Source organism: Lepisosteus platostomus, chromosome 11 (genome assembly GCF_059453375.1).
Source record: "Lepisosteus platostomus isolate fLepPlt1 chromosome 11, fLepPlt1.hap1, whole genome shotgun sequence".
Lineage (NCBI taxonomy): Eukaryota > Metazoa > Chordata > Actinopteri > Semionotiformes > Lepisosteidae > Lepisosteus > Lepisosteus platostomus.
In genome coordinates, this window is record NC_142621.1 from 45,582,115 (window position 1) to 45,598,080 (window position 15,966).

At 42.2% G+C, this 15,966-nt stretch overlaps 1 protein-coding gene across 3 annotated transcripts in view; it reads right to left on the reverse strand.

The window, feature by feature from the left end:
- Positions 1-15,240, reverse strand: part of stx8 (syntaxin 8) — a 52,605-nt gene extending 37,365 nt beyond the window's left edge. For 2 of the 3 annotated variants that reach the window (XM_088600013.1, XM_088600012.1), the window contains exons 1-6: positions 15,085-15,240; positions 13,850-13,949; positions 12,879-12,973; positions 12,232-12,342; positions 6,630-6,757; positions 3,654-3,746 (exon numbers count right to left, since the gene is read on the reverse strand). In XM_088600013.1, coding sequence (XP_088456139.1) covers positions 3,654-3,746; positions 6,630-6,757; positions 12,232-12,342; positions 12,879-12,973; positions 13,850-13,949; positions 15,085-15,101 — 544 coding nt within the window. In that variant the 5' untranslated portion in view covers positions 15,102-15,240. The remainder of the gene's footprint in view (positions 1-3,653; positions 3,747-6,629; positions 6,758-12,231; positions 12,343-12,878; positions 12,974-13,849; positions 13,950-15,084) is intronic. The other variant, XM_088600014.1, reaches the window with a different exon arrangement.
- Between the last annotated feature and the right edge of the window lie 726 nt (positions 15,241-15,966).

Genomic DNA, 15,966 nt, shown 5'->3' on the forward strand with positions numbered 1-15,966 from the left:
TCCTTTAATTGCTTTGGGGGAAAAAAGTAGCAAAATCTACGTGAATGCTACAGACGACTGCAGGTTTCAGGTACTGGACAAGGGACATTTCCATTTATAACAAGAGTGCCGCGAGTCATGTGAGAGCCTGCTGTCTGAAGGCAATGAGCTCAGGAGACCGGTGGAAGGTGGCTGCCTGACTCCTCACTCAGTCTGCTCCTGTGCTGGCAGTGAATGGAGCCCAAGAGCCTTGCTGCACCAGGCCAGTAATCTCCACTGAAGACTTTCACTGCTGCATTTCCCAAAAAGGAGAGAACTGCATCCCTCACTTCACACAGGTCAAGGGGGCTGCACTGGAGAATGTCTAAAGCTGGTGGATTTAAAACTATTTATAGGGTAACTGTGAGCCGTGACTGAACTGGAAAAAAAAAATACAAAAAGGTAAAATGAGATGTGAAAAAACACACAAAATATGAAATTAGATGCTTTTAAATGAAAAGTTTATGGAAACAAGGCAAGTCTAATACATGGATTCCAACTAAAGACTCTGCTGATAAACAACCTATTCGTTCAAGCCTAATTTTGCTTCTGTCAGGACTCCTATCATGTGTGCTATTTCAGAACAGTTAACAGCTGTACAATTAAATCTATCGTCTAGAACTAAACTGATCCATTTTGAATCCCATTTGTCAAAAGCCTGACACTTTCTAGGACTGGAAGGGAGCAGACTAACATTAAAGTTTGAGAAGATTGTACCTCCAATGTAATATTTATGAACCCTTTTAAATCTAGATGAAGACAAGGGATGACTACAGTAAATGCTAGACTACAAATGTAATTAACCTCTAACCCAAGCAACGGCCATTCCCTATAGCCTTTGCAAATCCACCTTTACCATCGATATTCCAGCAGGCCTCGGGCCTGCCCTCCAACAGAACTCATAGGACACAGGCTGTGGCTCAGCCTCATAAATCAAATCATGGGAACTCCTGCAGCTGAAGCCTTGCTTTTTGAAGTTTTGGTCTCGGTCTCAGTCAGATCAACTTCCTGTGATTTATCCTTATTTTCCACCTGTCCCCGAACATCACGAACATAACCTCTTTTCCATAACTCACAAGAAAGACAGGTCTAGCCAGAAAGGGAGCTGTAAATAACGGGCACTGTGCTGGCGAACGCTGCTGGCCCCCTGAACTGTGAGCAAAAGCGTTTCTTCAGTGACGATAGGTCTCTTAATGAAGCACTTCCATTACCTTTCAGTTTCAGAGTTTGGCCTAGTGTACTCCTGTCAGATGTCAGGATTTTTACAAAACATTTTTGGGGGCAAAGAATAACAACTGTTTAGCTGGCCGCCATCCGGTCAGAGGGGACATCGGGCTGTGGAAAGATCAGCAAGCATATATACGATACCAAAGATGTGGATCTTGATTCCGATCTTCAGGGAAATTCCATGATTAGAGCAAGAGCTGTCAAACCTCAATTTTTCACGTTAATAGCTTTCTTGCCGGAGTCAGTCCCCATTCCATTTCTCTGGAATCAACTTTCTCAAATGTTTTACATAAAATGTCAGGATTCTCAGTTTCAGCTATTCATCTACTGCATGCCCTTGTTATTGGAAACACTGACGTCACTATGTTAAAAAAGCACCAAAAAAAATCACACTGCAGCGAAAAAATGATCTCGCTCAATAAGGTAAGAGGAGACCAGGCAAGAACAATCACGTATATCCTCTTACTGACCATAGACTGGGGCGGATCAGTGACAGCTACACCAGTCAAACCTGAATAATCGCCAGCATATTAATTAGGTTTGATTCATCTGATGATCATTTTCAGTTATGTAACATATTATTTGTTTGGCAAAGCCAGCAAATTACATCTATACTAAATCATCTTACCTAACATGGAACACACAACCCAAAATAAACAGAGATTTATTTATTTTTTTTATAAGTGTGCGAGACACATTTTTGCATTTTACTTGAGACGCTCATAAATACTCACATTCCGTGCCTGAATCCTTGAGCTCGTTACAATTTCAAACAAATTCCCAGTCTAATTAAAAAGAAAATAATGCGTTTTCCCCAGCCAGATACAGATATCTACCCCACGGCAGTGCCCTGACTCTATGGGGAGAACACTAATCATGTCATCACATTCACACATGGAAGAGAAAGAAAAGCACCATTTAGTGGAATAGCAGCCTGTAATTACATGGCTTCCAGAGCTGTGGCTTTGTGGTACATCTCAACAATGCCAAGAAAAGCAAGAGGGAACTAATGAACTTGGAGCTGCATTTTGAGCGTTTAAAATGTATAGAGCCTCATCTGTCTTCATTCCTCACTTTCTCTTGAACTTGGAACGCCCCGTGCAAATGTCTCCTTACCCCGGCGACCTGCAGGCCCAGGAGAACAGAGGAGGAGATGTGGGACGACCTCCCACGTCCTCTACAGGCCACAGCCAGAAGACACTGAAGGGCTCTCCGCCCATAGCCAGGAGACACTCAAGAGCTCCACCCACAGCCAGGAGACACTCAAGAGCTCCGCCCACAGCCAGGAGACACTCAAGAGCTCCACCCACAGCCAGGAGACACTCAAGAGCTCCGCCCACAGCCAGGAGACACTCAAGAGCTCCGCCCACAGCTACAGCTACAAGATGCACAGCTTGTTTCCCTTCCCTTTACAGCAGGAAGGCTGGGTCCGTAAGCATACAAAATGCCCCTCCAAAGACGGGCTCTAAGTGGGATCACTGCAACTGATTGCAACCTATCTCCACTGCATTGGGTGTGACTGGTTAATGGAAGGAAATTTTGAATTCAACAATAAAATACCATTAATAATTGAAAGTTTGGCTCTGACCAAATTCGCTTATATTCAATCTACTGCTTCATGTTATTATTCATGGATTTCTTAAACCACAAGTACCATTAATAATAAATCTCAGAATTAAAAAAAACTATTTATTGAATGGGATCCCACATCAACCTCTCCACTATGTCATTTCCAACCTGTTGCATCAGGTCCAGGACATGAAACAGGTGTAAACGTCAGGGTTAATTAACACTGAGGAACGGCAGGAAATATTCATGGCTCTCTCTGTCCATCTGCCTAATGCCACTTAGCAGAACCAACATCACTGGTACCAAAGACAATATTTTTATAGAGGAAAAGACGTTTACCGATGGAGTTTGGCAATGGATTACTGATCTAATTGTGCTGGCAACTGAGAAGGGGGCCAGAGGAGCACATTTCCTAAAAACTAATCCCAACAGAGATTCCCCCCACTCCCATTACAGCCACAGGTGACAGACAGATAGTGAGGCTCTGGAACTGGTCTGTTGTAAATGAGAAACCAAGCAATCTGCAAATAAAGGATCCAACTTCAGAACCAAATTCAAAACTATGCTCACTAGATGGACTTTGGTACACAGGACCGAGATCTTCATTCCAGCAGCAATGTCTCAAACAATGCAACTTGGAATTAAAATCAATAGCCTAATTATGTGAGACCCATTACTATAGTGACGACAGGACATAAAATGCCAGTGACACTTTCTATATATGTATTTTATTTTAACTGTGGCTCTCAGAGGTGACCATCTTTTCATTGCACCAGTGTCTCCCACGGGTTAACGATCAACCTGTTAGTGTCACCTCTTATCGCGAAATTGCTTCTCACCATTTTGCTCATTCAGTTCATTCCCGATTTCCTGGCCCATTTGTTTCTGCCTGCTGATGACGGCGGCGAGGGCATCCAGGCCAGCATCTTGCACTGTGAGAGAGAAAGAAAAACAGCAGGGTTTCTTCAATACCGTTCCACCGCCCTTCCACTGGGGTACAGAGAAAATAAATCCCTCCTTGAACGGTGCCGGTACTTTTCTCCACACTCCCAAGTGACCTGAGGATGCAGAACTACTGCGCCGTCCAAAATGTCACGAAGGACTGGATGGAAATGTGTCACTCCAAACCTCTTGTCTTTTGGGCTGCGATTACTATCATTATCCCAGCATGTATGAAAGAAAAAAAAAACACGACCAGGCCAGCAAAATGTATATACTTGACAAAACGTACAAATACGCAGAAAGGCAAACCCCTGAATTTAATGACAAACTTGATGACAAACTTTTAGGTGGAGCAAATTATGAGGGAAAAGAGCTGAATCATAAGTAAGCCACATGACAAATAAAACTGGATCAGTTACTAAGTGAGCAGACAGCAGCATGAAGTATCACATCCAGCACAAATAATGATTGCAGATATAAGTGAAAAGTGCTGGATATGACAATTACGGAGAGACAGTATAATGAGAAAGAAAGAGAAATAAACCCCTTTGTTACATATCCATTTGCTCAACAGTGATAGAGAGGCTGCCAGAATCCCAATATTGATATTTCCCAGCAAGGAATTGTCTTTGTGGCAGGAACTCCACAAGTTGTTGGAAAAGAAAAGTTGAGAACTATCACCTATATGAGAACAAGCTGCCTCCAGAAGACCGAGCTGACAGTTTTTTGGAACGAAAACAATAGTGAGAGAGCTAAGAGGGGAAGGCCAGGTTTCCGTCATATAAACACGCTGCACAAAGCACTCATGTGATGCCACACCGTGGAAGAGCTCGGTCACGCCAAGCCGAATAAGCCTGCAACATATCTCAGATACCAGACTCGAAACGGCCAAGAAAAAAAAAGGCAGAAATGAAACAACATTTGCAGGATGTGAAAGCGTGCATGCCCCCTGCTACCTCAGAAGACTGTGGCGTGCCCAGGGGGCTGGATTGGTTTCATTACCGCATGAGAAACTTCTTGCCAAACGGTAGATTTCATCCGACTTCTGTTGTGCAACGCTGTAGGTTGCCGGGAAAAAAAGGGGGTACTACCACCCCGAGCGGATTCAATTCGCCAGCTGTGGTGAACCTGCTAAAACTCACTAGAAACCACTCTCTGCAAGGGATACCTTCTCTTTTTGCGTCGCTGAAGACACGGAATCACACGGATCTTGAAGGCTATGGAACCATCAGCCTCATGAGTTGGCATTCTGTAAAGTTTTCTGCCCCTCCCCCAGTATCCGGAGGACTATGTAGCTGGATAACATTGCCGAAAAGCACAGAACTCAGAAGAAAAATTGCTGGAATATGTACGAATATAATTATTACGCTTCTGCCAAAGACCATGACAAAATCTTCAATAAAAATGGAGAGAATTCACTCTAATGGGCAATTTGGAAGAAACAATTTCCTGTAATACGATTTCATTAGCCAAAAACGCTCATAATATGACAAGGTCTTTGGTTCCAGCTTTGACACCAGAGATCTTGAACGTACTAACGATGAGTAATACTAAACAGAGCCCACAATATTGCACTTTTTGATTGTACAGGAGTACTAAATTGAGCACCGCTATATTGTAATAGCAGCAATTTTCATTGAAAGAGCTGCTTGGAAGGGATTACGAGCCAGAACAGGCACATTTTTGTGGCAGAAGAAGTGCCCCCGACTTTTCAAAGTAAAAAGACTTATTGTGAATCACAGCTCTTCAGCTCAGCGGGGAGAATGTGCTAACGTTTCCTGGAAGAATCTGACCATATATAATAACTCTTTCATGGCATCTGCACAAGTGTCGTGCTTGTAAATATTGAGGCTTCCCTTAGTGCTTTTCTCTTCTTTTCCTCTCAAGGCTAAATGAGAATCAGATTTAGCACCTCGTGTTTCACAAGCACCAGAATCATTTTTTAGTGTATGCTTTAGTTATGCATTAGTCATTGAGAAGCAATGGCATTGTTTTTTCCAAGTTGTCTCATTTGGGAATCAAGATTTAGTGATTGCTGGTTGCTGTAGTCTAAACCTTCTTACAATCATATCATTTGAACAGAATTATGCATTGCAAGAGAAAACACAACATTATGCATGGAATAAAAAAAGCTATGCTGTACTCCAAATTATTGTAGATAACTCCCTGGCTACTCCATTCATAGTTCTTCTGTGACACACTACAGATTTTTTAGAGGAAGACAGTTAGGCGGCTTGCAATAAGTCCAAGCAGACTGACTTGTAGAGTCCACAGGAAAGCAGTATGAAAACCACTGCTGTAGGTCACCAGAGAGAGACACCTCACTGTCAGGACATTTGTATTCACTTAAACTTTTACGACAAAGCTAACATGTCAGATGCTCCACTCCAAGGAGTAAGAATGATACAAACTCCACCCAGAACATGCCCCAGGGCAGACTCCGAGCCAGGATCCACACGCTGTGAGGCTGAGAGCGCCAAACGCAGTGCCGCTGCCACCCACATGTCCGTACACACAACATCGAAAGAGAAAACAACAAAATCTGGGGCAGAGTAAGGGTCTACAGCAGTGGTTCCCACTTCCCAGTGGGCCTGGGGACCCACGCACCAGCTGAGCCCTCAGTTTCACAATCAAAGCCTTCACTGGCTTAATAATAAAGAAGATTCATCGAAACTGGCTGTTCCCAGCTCTAAAACATGCTGGAGCTTTAACAGCAACGTCTTAGATCAAGTAAGGCTCCAGGGATCTCATGAAGGCGGGCAGGAATGAAAACCAGCAGGTGTGTTGGTCACCAGGACCAGGACTGAGGAGCCACCGGAGCACATGGACGACGAAGCTGAAAGCAGGCTCGGCGTCTCCCAGCACCTCCTCACCTTCAATGATCTTCTGCTGCTGCTGCTTTATCTCCCCAAAGCCCAGACCCCGGGTCTCCTCGGGCTCATTGATCAACCAGGGGTTCCCCAGTCCCGCCGGGTCCATTCCTCCAGTCAGGAGACTGGACCTGTCACAACAACACAGGGCAGAGCCAACTTACTTTACATCTATCAGCTGAGGTCACTTGGCTTCTTTTATTTTTTGGCCATTAAGAAATAAATCTGGCAAGGTCTTTGAAGTCAAGAATTTATGAAACAAAATGAACACACAAGACACAAAACTAGCATTTCTGGACTACTACATACAGTTTTAGCGTGTTCCAAAACCCAGATCAGTGTATCTCACCTCCCACAGCCAGTTCCCAACATTGCCCCATGATAATACGGGTAGACAGAAATCTTGATATGGAAATGTTTGCAGAAGTTAAGCAATTCTCCACCAGGTAGGGACACACTTTAAACTGATGCTGAGACAACCTTTGGTACCAATCCAAAAATACATCCAAGCACAAATACAAATGACAAACTTTGGCTGGCAGGTTTAAAAGAAAAAACAAATATTTTCTCAACCATGAAAATATGCCTCATTTACCCTAAATTTAAGCTACGTTCCTTCAGTAACCCAATAGGTTTCAGCTCATCAGCAAAGATTCCAGGTGGTCAAGACTGCTTGCTCACTCTTGCCTTTTTGCTTCTTTGTGGTCTGTCTTAAATACAGCATTCGTCACATGGGATTCTGGCTGGCAAAATACAAAAAACTTCCTTCATTCTACGATTATCAATAAACTGAGGTCTGCCCATCTGATAACTGAAGCAACACAACATCTAAAATCTGTGACCTCGGCTGAATTCATAGAATCACTAGTGGTGCATGAAGTGGCTTCACTCCTACAGTATATGTAATGCATTTTGGGATCTTTTGGGATAAAAAAAACACTTTATAAATGTAAGGAATATTATAGAGTGACATTCTGCTTCATGCATTGCATTACCATTACAAGACCAATGTTGATGGGGGATTTTTTCAATGCTGGTGACACTTTATAATAATAATAATAATAATAATAATTAATAATTGCTTACACATATAGCGCGTTTCTGGACACTCCATTCAAAGCGCTTTACAGGTAATGGGGATCCCCTCTACCACCAATGTGCAGCATCCACCTGGATGATGCAATGGCAGGCATATTGCGCCAGAACGCTCACCACACATCAGCTATTAGTGGGGAGGAGAACAGAGTGATGAAGCCAATTTATAGATGAGGATTATTAGGATGCCATGACTGGTAAAGGCCAGGGGTAAACCTGGCCAGAACACCAGGGTACACCTTACTTTGTTCAAGAAATGCCCTGGGATTTTTAATGACCATAATCAGGACCTTTTTACAGTATGGTGTCCCAGTCACTATACTGGAGCATTAGGACCTACATAGACCACAGGGTGAGCACCCCCTGATGGTCCCACTAACACCTCTTCCAGCAGCACGTTTTTCCCAGGAGGTCTCCATCCAGGTACTGACCAGGTTCAAACCTGCTGAGCTTCAGTGGGCTGCCAGTGGTGAACTGAAGGGTGATATGGCTGCTGAAGTCTGGTGAAAAATTCACGTTCTGCAATCTCAAAAGTTACCACTTTTATCCAAACAACTTTCTCTCTAATCTCTAATCATTCAATTTTATTTATTTCAGATGTAGTATTAATTATAATTTAGTCTTTTTAAGAGAAAATTTTCCTTTCGAAGGAAACATTTCCGAACTTCTGCATTTTTGCCTGAATTAAAAAAAAATCTAAAGGATTTTGTAAACAGTGCTGTTAAATTAGCATCAGGCCTCGTGGTTTCGGAAGAACTTAACACTGACAGAAATGCAGACTAAAGAAAGGCCTGTTGTGTTATATTAAGAATGTAATGTGGTTTTCTGCTATTCTTATGCTAATCAAGAAAAGCTGCATCCAAACCTTAAAGCTGTCTTGCCGAAGGACCTAAGTATCTATCTGAAATCATTCAGGAAGAACTAAGACTGTATGTGTGCTCCACCTACTGGTCAAAGAGAAACAGGAATATTTTTCCAAGTATTGTAGGCACAAGGGGGTTAGTATATTGTACTGACTTTTCAAAGGGCTTTTATTGTTCACTTAATTGTTAAGGATGGACAGTGATCATGAAAACCCTTGTCTTTCAACAAGGGGCTGTTTTCAGGGCCAGTGCATTTCCTTCTTTACTCTCAGAAACAAGAACTGATGTTCCATCAGCCCAGGGAAGGCAACAAAGCAGTGCTTAGGCTGCCCCGTATCAGAGAGGCTAAACTATGCCATCATCCACAGTACCAACATTAGCATTAAGAGTCATTTTAAGGATCTGTTTTTGATCAAACTTTTAACCCAAGGCATTTCTTCTTCCTCAAAAAAGCACTTTCTTATTGGCACGGGTGGGCCCAGGGCACATTCTTTCATGTAAAAAGTATTCTTCATCCCCCAATCCTCCAACATCAACCACATTAAAAATAAAAAATGCATGCATTCCAGCAATTACATCTCAAGTCTGAGAGGCATAACAAGCACAGAGGCAGAAGCTACAGCTAGATTCCGTGTATTCTACTGTGTGATCTTAAGTTTACTGTGGATTTACTGTGGATAGGGCCACAGTACATTTAAGATTAAGACCCATGTAACTCATCACACTGGGCTGTTCAGCTGATCGATAGCAATCGACAGAAAAAGGCAACAAACTGAAGAATAAGCATATGCACATCTACTGCTCATGACAGATGAAGAAAGACCATCCATGCACAAAGTCACACCATTATATTGGATATATAAGCCTTGGTCAGTATTTCCTCAACATTACATTAACATTCCATGCACATGTTCTAAGCAGGTGTAACAAACACCAACAAATATCACGACAATCACAACTTAAATTAGTACAAAGTTGTGAACACTTGACTATCACCCATGCACCGTCAACACAGTGTTGAAATTTCGACTCATTTTGCTGCTGTTCTTCAGGAATTCTGATGCTTCTGTTACTAGTTCTGCTTCTATTGTTCTACAACATAATCTGCTCAAAACGTAACATTTTCCATAGTTAAATATGAAAAATATTTATTTGGGGGGAATTGAAATGATTATTAGTTGTTTGTTTTGGAATTCTTGAATTCTTTACGGTTATTGTATCTTGAATTCAGGAAACTTTGCTTTCTAAAAACAATTTGCCATAAATGTTCTACTTTACATATTATACCTTAATCAGCCCATTAAACAACCTAAACCTGCAATCAAAACTGATAACCATTGATTCTCATTTGCTGTAGAGGGTGTGGGAAAGGTGCTTTAGGCATTTAAGTTTCCCAGGAAGATCTGAAATGCAAAACAATAACACACTTCAAACATTACTCCGACTCATTAAAAAGATGTTCCACAATCATATGCCGATTAAGAGCTGACTTGACAGACTGATTCAAATTAAAGGCTTCCTCATTTTGTTTTAAGCAACACTATTGTAGATTCGTACTAATCGGGGTCTGTAACCTCTAATGAATTCACTTTTTTTCCTCTTGCAGACTAAGCAATAGTCCAGGCAATTTGAGGCAATTTGCAGCACTGTCTCTCTCCAGCAACAGGCCTCTATTAATCAACAGAAAGACATGGTGAGAGGCCTCCAGCCAGCGCTAATCTTTCTGACATATTTGGTAACTATCTTACCGCGGGACAGCTCCTTACTTCCTCCTTCCTCTGATCTTGCCATGTTAGTGGTGTGAAGATTAAACTTTATCCAATTAGCCACCCACTGAGTCCGCCAAGTTAATCAGGCGCATCTGCGCACCGTCACACAACGGTGACGCGAACAGATAGTTTCTGATTTAAAGGGGCAGATGTAACTAATTACTAGTTTTTGCATTATGATCAAATATAAAAGAGAAAGCTGGGGGTGGTGGGGGCTGGGCAGCGCTGGTTACAGGCCTTGAAATTTAGGCGCCATGTCTCTCTTTGCTTAGTTAAAGGCTAATCTCCCAAGAATGTAGTGTTTCACTGGTGGATCTTTCATAACCTTCCCTTGAAAACAGTGGGTGGGGGGGGACACTTTAGATTATTCAAGCAGGCCTAACACCCCTAGACAAAGACCACACACTGAGGAGTATAATTTCACCCCATTTAAAATAATGTTCTACCAGACAGAATTAAAATCGTTAAGCCACATGCACAGTGCCACCTAATTAATAAATTAGCATTAACTTCAGCCGGAAAAGGCTGAATATGTTTTGGATCTGCTTAGGTTAAGAATTTACGTTGCCTTTAGCACTGTAAGAGAAATTAAAAATACTAAGAAAAATGTAAGGTATCCAATATTAGTTTGAAGTGGTTTGTTTTAATACACACGGCCACCTGCTGTTCAACAGTCTTTGTCATCAAAATGTTTTTGTACCACTTATAGGTCATTCAATAGCATCTGACCAGTTGCTTCCACATACAAGTTCACAGGGTCATCAAAGGATGTTTTTGAAAGGTCTTGCAGTGCAGACCAAAAAAAACTTACTGCCCTAGTTAAGTCATTCAAGGAGCCTGATCCTGTGAAATTCAGAGGTTAGGCTTTCATTCAAACAAACACGAGAGGAAGTCCAAATCACTGTTATCCAACCCCACTTCCCTTTGTTTCTAAAGCCATGTGACCCAGGTCAGCACGTCAGACAAAATATAATATAATGATGGCCTGGTTCTAGCTACTGTACAAAGCTGTCACTTAGACGAAGAATAATGTGCACTCAGGAAACAGCTGACAGCATAGAGCTCTTTACTATATTTTATCCACTTCATAAAGGATGTGCGCTCAGTGAACAGTGTAAACTATAAACTAAGTTTTTTTCATTAAATAGCCCCAAGGTTCTTGTCCAGGATGTGCCAAGCATGTGATCACTGGAGCAGGATTTTTAATGAATGAAATTTCTCTTAACACTGCTTCATATCAGGAGAAAAGGTCAGGCCATATCAGACTGGATGAGTTTGTCTTTTTCTCCAAGTACTCAGTTTCATAGTGTTTTTTTTTTACCATATTACTGAAGACAACTGATACTGTTCCTCTGCCTTCGACCACAAATACCAGTAAACCAGAATATCACCTTTCCAGCTCTTAAAGCATTTACGCATACACTGTGAATACAATATTAGATTTTCATAACTCTTTCCGCAAGGAAAATACAGCAAAGTACAATTCAGTACAAATTGTGAAAAAAACAAAGGGTTTTTCACAAAAAGAGTGGCCTTAGTGTGTTTTATGACCTTGTGGTTGTATGTCCCTAATAAGACATTAATTTTTCAAATTACACCTTAGATGTAGTGATTTAAAGCTAGCTGGTAACACAATTTAAAGTTTTTGTTCTTTGCATTAATTATTTCACAACTTTTTATGTTTTTTTGTTTAACTTCAGCATCACAAACATAAGAATTTGCAACTGCAATTACAATTCACCTTCTTGACTGTTTACGTTCATGTTTTCTTGCATTTTACTAACAATGGTAAAAAAAAACAATCATGTTTGAAGTCAGTCACACAACGTCACTTTTCCGTGACACGGTGAAGTCACAATCTTAAATTTTTCAAAGTACCTTGAGGAGTCGGGCTCTGTGCCATCCTTCTTAAAAGAGGCGTCTAGCTGTTCTTCCCGAGTAAGAAGATCATCCAAGAGGTTCTGTCTTCTGTCTCCTTCCGACTGCATTCTGGAGGTTCACATTATTAAGGTCTGACTTAATGATTCAACGAGGCTTAAGAGACGCAATGAACAGAAGCAGAGCCCTCCTTGTTGATGTACCATGCAAGGTGCATTATAAAATAAAATACATTCAACATTAGTGATGAGTGAGGTTTTGATGCCGGCTAACAAGCTATCAATTTATCTCAACTACATCTCTCTGAAAATCAATTACAGATGTGTGCACCTGTCTTGGCCAATGCTGATCCTCAACCCCTTAATAATTCATTCTCAATTGTGACTGGATACGACCCCCATGCTTGGGTCTCTGCTGCCCCACCTGTGCAGGACACACCTCTCTCCACCCACGGAGAGGAATAGGTGATGCACACAGAACCGACTGGTCTGAACCTGAAAAGGGGGTCTCCAGCACAGAGACAGAAAATCAAACCTTTCCCCCCATTCCTTGAAAAACACTGACCTCTTCTGGGCTGGAGGGGGAAAAACACAAACGAGGGAGCAGAACACAGAACCCTCCAGGGGGCGAGGGAAGGGAAAGGATACATGCGACGGGTGGAGGTGGACGTGAGCAGCCTCTCTCGCAGATGGGCGATCTGTTGCTTTAGCCTCTGCAGAGATGCTCTGATAGTCATGTTGAGCTGGAGAAACAAGAGGAGCCCACATTCCTGTCACTCCCGCGTCCAGAACACAAAACACATTTTAAATCTTTAGAGAAGAACAAGGAATAATTCAATTACTGATAAGAACATGCTTAAAATCATTTTCCTTCCCAATCACTTCCTAAGATTGGCCTGTTATCGGGGATTACTTTATTACTAGTGTTGTCTAAAGCAGGTAGTCTAGTGATGATTAATTATGATATCATATATCATGTACAAGGTATAATGTAAAGGAACCCACATCATCCATCCTTGAATACAGCCCTCATTCTGCACCAGCAGCCCCACTGTACAGCAGATCAGGCAGAGAAGTATTAGGGGTGAGTGAGAGGGAACTTCACGGGGGGCAGACTGTGCAAGCCCAGAGGGGAATTACTGCAGCCAGAACCCTGGGGCTACTGCACCTCACCTCTCAAAAAGTGCCTCGGAATCATTAATGACCGAGCGATCAAGACCTCGGCCCGACGTCTCACACAGAGGACGGAATTCCTACAGGACCCTGTCCCCAGCCGCTACACCGGGACACCGGTCTTCCGGTCCCAGATGGACCGCTGACAAATATCCAAACAGAGACAACTGGAAGTTCTGATCCAGAGGGGAAAAGCGTGACCAACTAGTCCACTGCCGTCACCTGTAGCAGCAGTCTGGCTTTCCTCTGTGGTCTCCCATCCCAGTACCGAATTGGTCCAGCTCTGCCGAGCTGCCAAGATCTTACAAGATCAGACGCCAGGCTGACAGTACTGCCGCCACCTACTGTTCATTGCATTTGTGAAGAAAACGAAACGCGAGCACAATCATGACACATGCAGGCACGTGGAAAAAAAACTGGGGTGAGCACAAGGGAGAACGCCTTGCCTTGGCAGGGTTTCCCCCGGTCCGGTGCTGCCGGTTCCGCTCGTGAATGTTTTCAGCAATCTCCTGGGCCAGCCGGCAAGTGGCATCATAAACCTGTAGCCTTGAAAAGAAAGAATCTGCACGTGGATGTGTTGGAACGACAACTGGATCCGTGTTGGAAATGAACCCACAAGTGCTTGGGTTACTTTGTTTCTCGTCTGGCCTGCAGCTGCACCTTATATGCAGGTTGTTTAACAGTAGTTTAAAGAGAGGAAAGCCCACCGGCCCAGTCTAGATTTACTGCAGAACAGCCTGCCCACTGTGCTGCTGTGCAATGGAAATTCAGAAAGTGAGTTATTTAACCATAACCAGTGATCAGAAATGGGGCCTGGCCTTTGTTTCTCGCTTGCTTATACATTAGGGGAAAAAAACTACCTAATGTTAGAAACAAAAACAAATTGCCAAGATTTTCAAGCAAGCTATTAAAATTGCTAGTATTAATTTTAGAATAACAATTCATAATACTGTATTTCTTTGTCCACGTTACAGTTTAGGAAAGCCGTTGTATCACGAATTCGTACTAATATGAATTCTAATTCATGACTTGACCACTGCCATGTGAATATTAATGAAGACCCATAGAAAATGCACTATTCCCACGTCACAGAAATACGACAGAGGCAAGATATACTGTAGCTAAATCTTTTTAAAGACAGAGACAGCTGCACACGGTTTATTAATGATACTCAAGATCTGTTCCGAACTCCTCTTAACATCACCCACAGTACGGCTAAATGCTATGACACAAACACTACAAACATCCTTAAATAAACACGACACAGAGAACAATATCAGCAAATTACTTCTGGGATGTTGTATGTAGAACTGGCCGGAACGGTACTGAAATAAAGAACAGTGTTTTATTAAAACAGCTGGGAAAGCTTAAAGGCACTTGAGGGGAATATTCTGAGTCTATAAATTAATTGGGAAGATACTAAAATTAACCCGTTCCGTGCCAGAGCAGCGTTTTTAAAACTTCCGTAGCGCTTGAATCGGGAATTACAAAGACCACCAAATTAAATTACATGATGCAGCAACGTGCAAAATCGTCACCAAACCAGTCTTCAATGTGCAATATAACGAACAACAACAACTGTGATAAACATTCGTCCTATAATCCTATTTGTAGCCCGTAGTGACAAAAAATCACGATGAAATAGAATGTAACATATATATTTATTTTGTAACAAGCTTACCAAGGATCCTGTGACATCGTTTGATCAAAAGACTCACCAAGAATTACTTAATTCAGTAAATTTGACTTAACTATTTTGCGAAAGGCTAACAATCCCACTTCCTGTTTAGGTACTTGTGTCATGTGATTATATACAGCTCCCGACGAGGGACATACTGTCTAAACTCGTGAACCTGCCCTTTAGCGTGCAGGGAGAAAGAGATTAAACATTTTCTCACCTTTCTCACATCAAACTTCGGGTTTGATGACGCGTAATCAAACGTTATTGTATCGTTGCATCAACATATTTTGAGAGAACTCTTAAGTTCACACAGATACCGGCCTCTTTCTCTTACAATCTTGGTGTTGCTGGTTTTGAGGAAAATAGCCCAAAGTCTTGAAGAGTCCAACTGCGATTGGACAAACTAAGACATAGTGTGCAAGCTGTCTGAGCAGACAGATAACTTATATAGTTCAGGGGCATTTTTTCCAAGTCATTTTTCATCACTTCAAAAACAGGACAAATCCCATTGTGTACCTATACATGACAATCTATATCACAGATTCTTGAGGTAATCACTCTCCTGTGAGATGGGACATAGCAGTGTTACCATGGATAACTTACTCGCCAGGCTTGATCACCACTGAACATGTCTGGCTGGAGCTGGAGTGAGGTGGCCTTGAGGGCTCAGAGACCAGTGAATAGCACCTGCAATTCAGGCTCTGAGAGGAACGCAGAGCCTAAGACAGAGATATGGCAATGCCCAAACATGATATTAGCCTGTGACTTTTACCATAGACCCCATGGAGATGACAGATATTGATTAGCATAATACATCCACTGGTGTCATGTATGTCCCATAATTGTAAAAGTACACAAGCAGCAAAAAGCCTTTTCCTGATG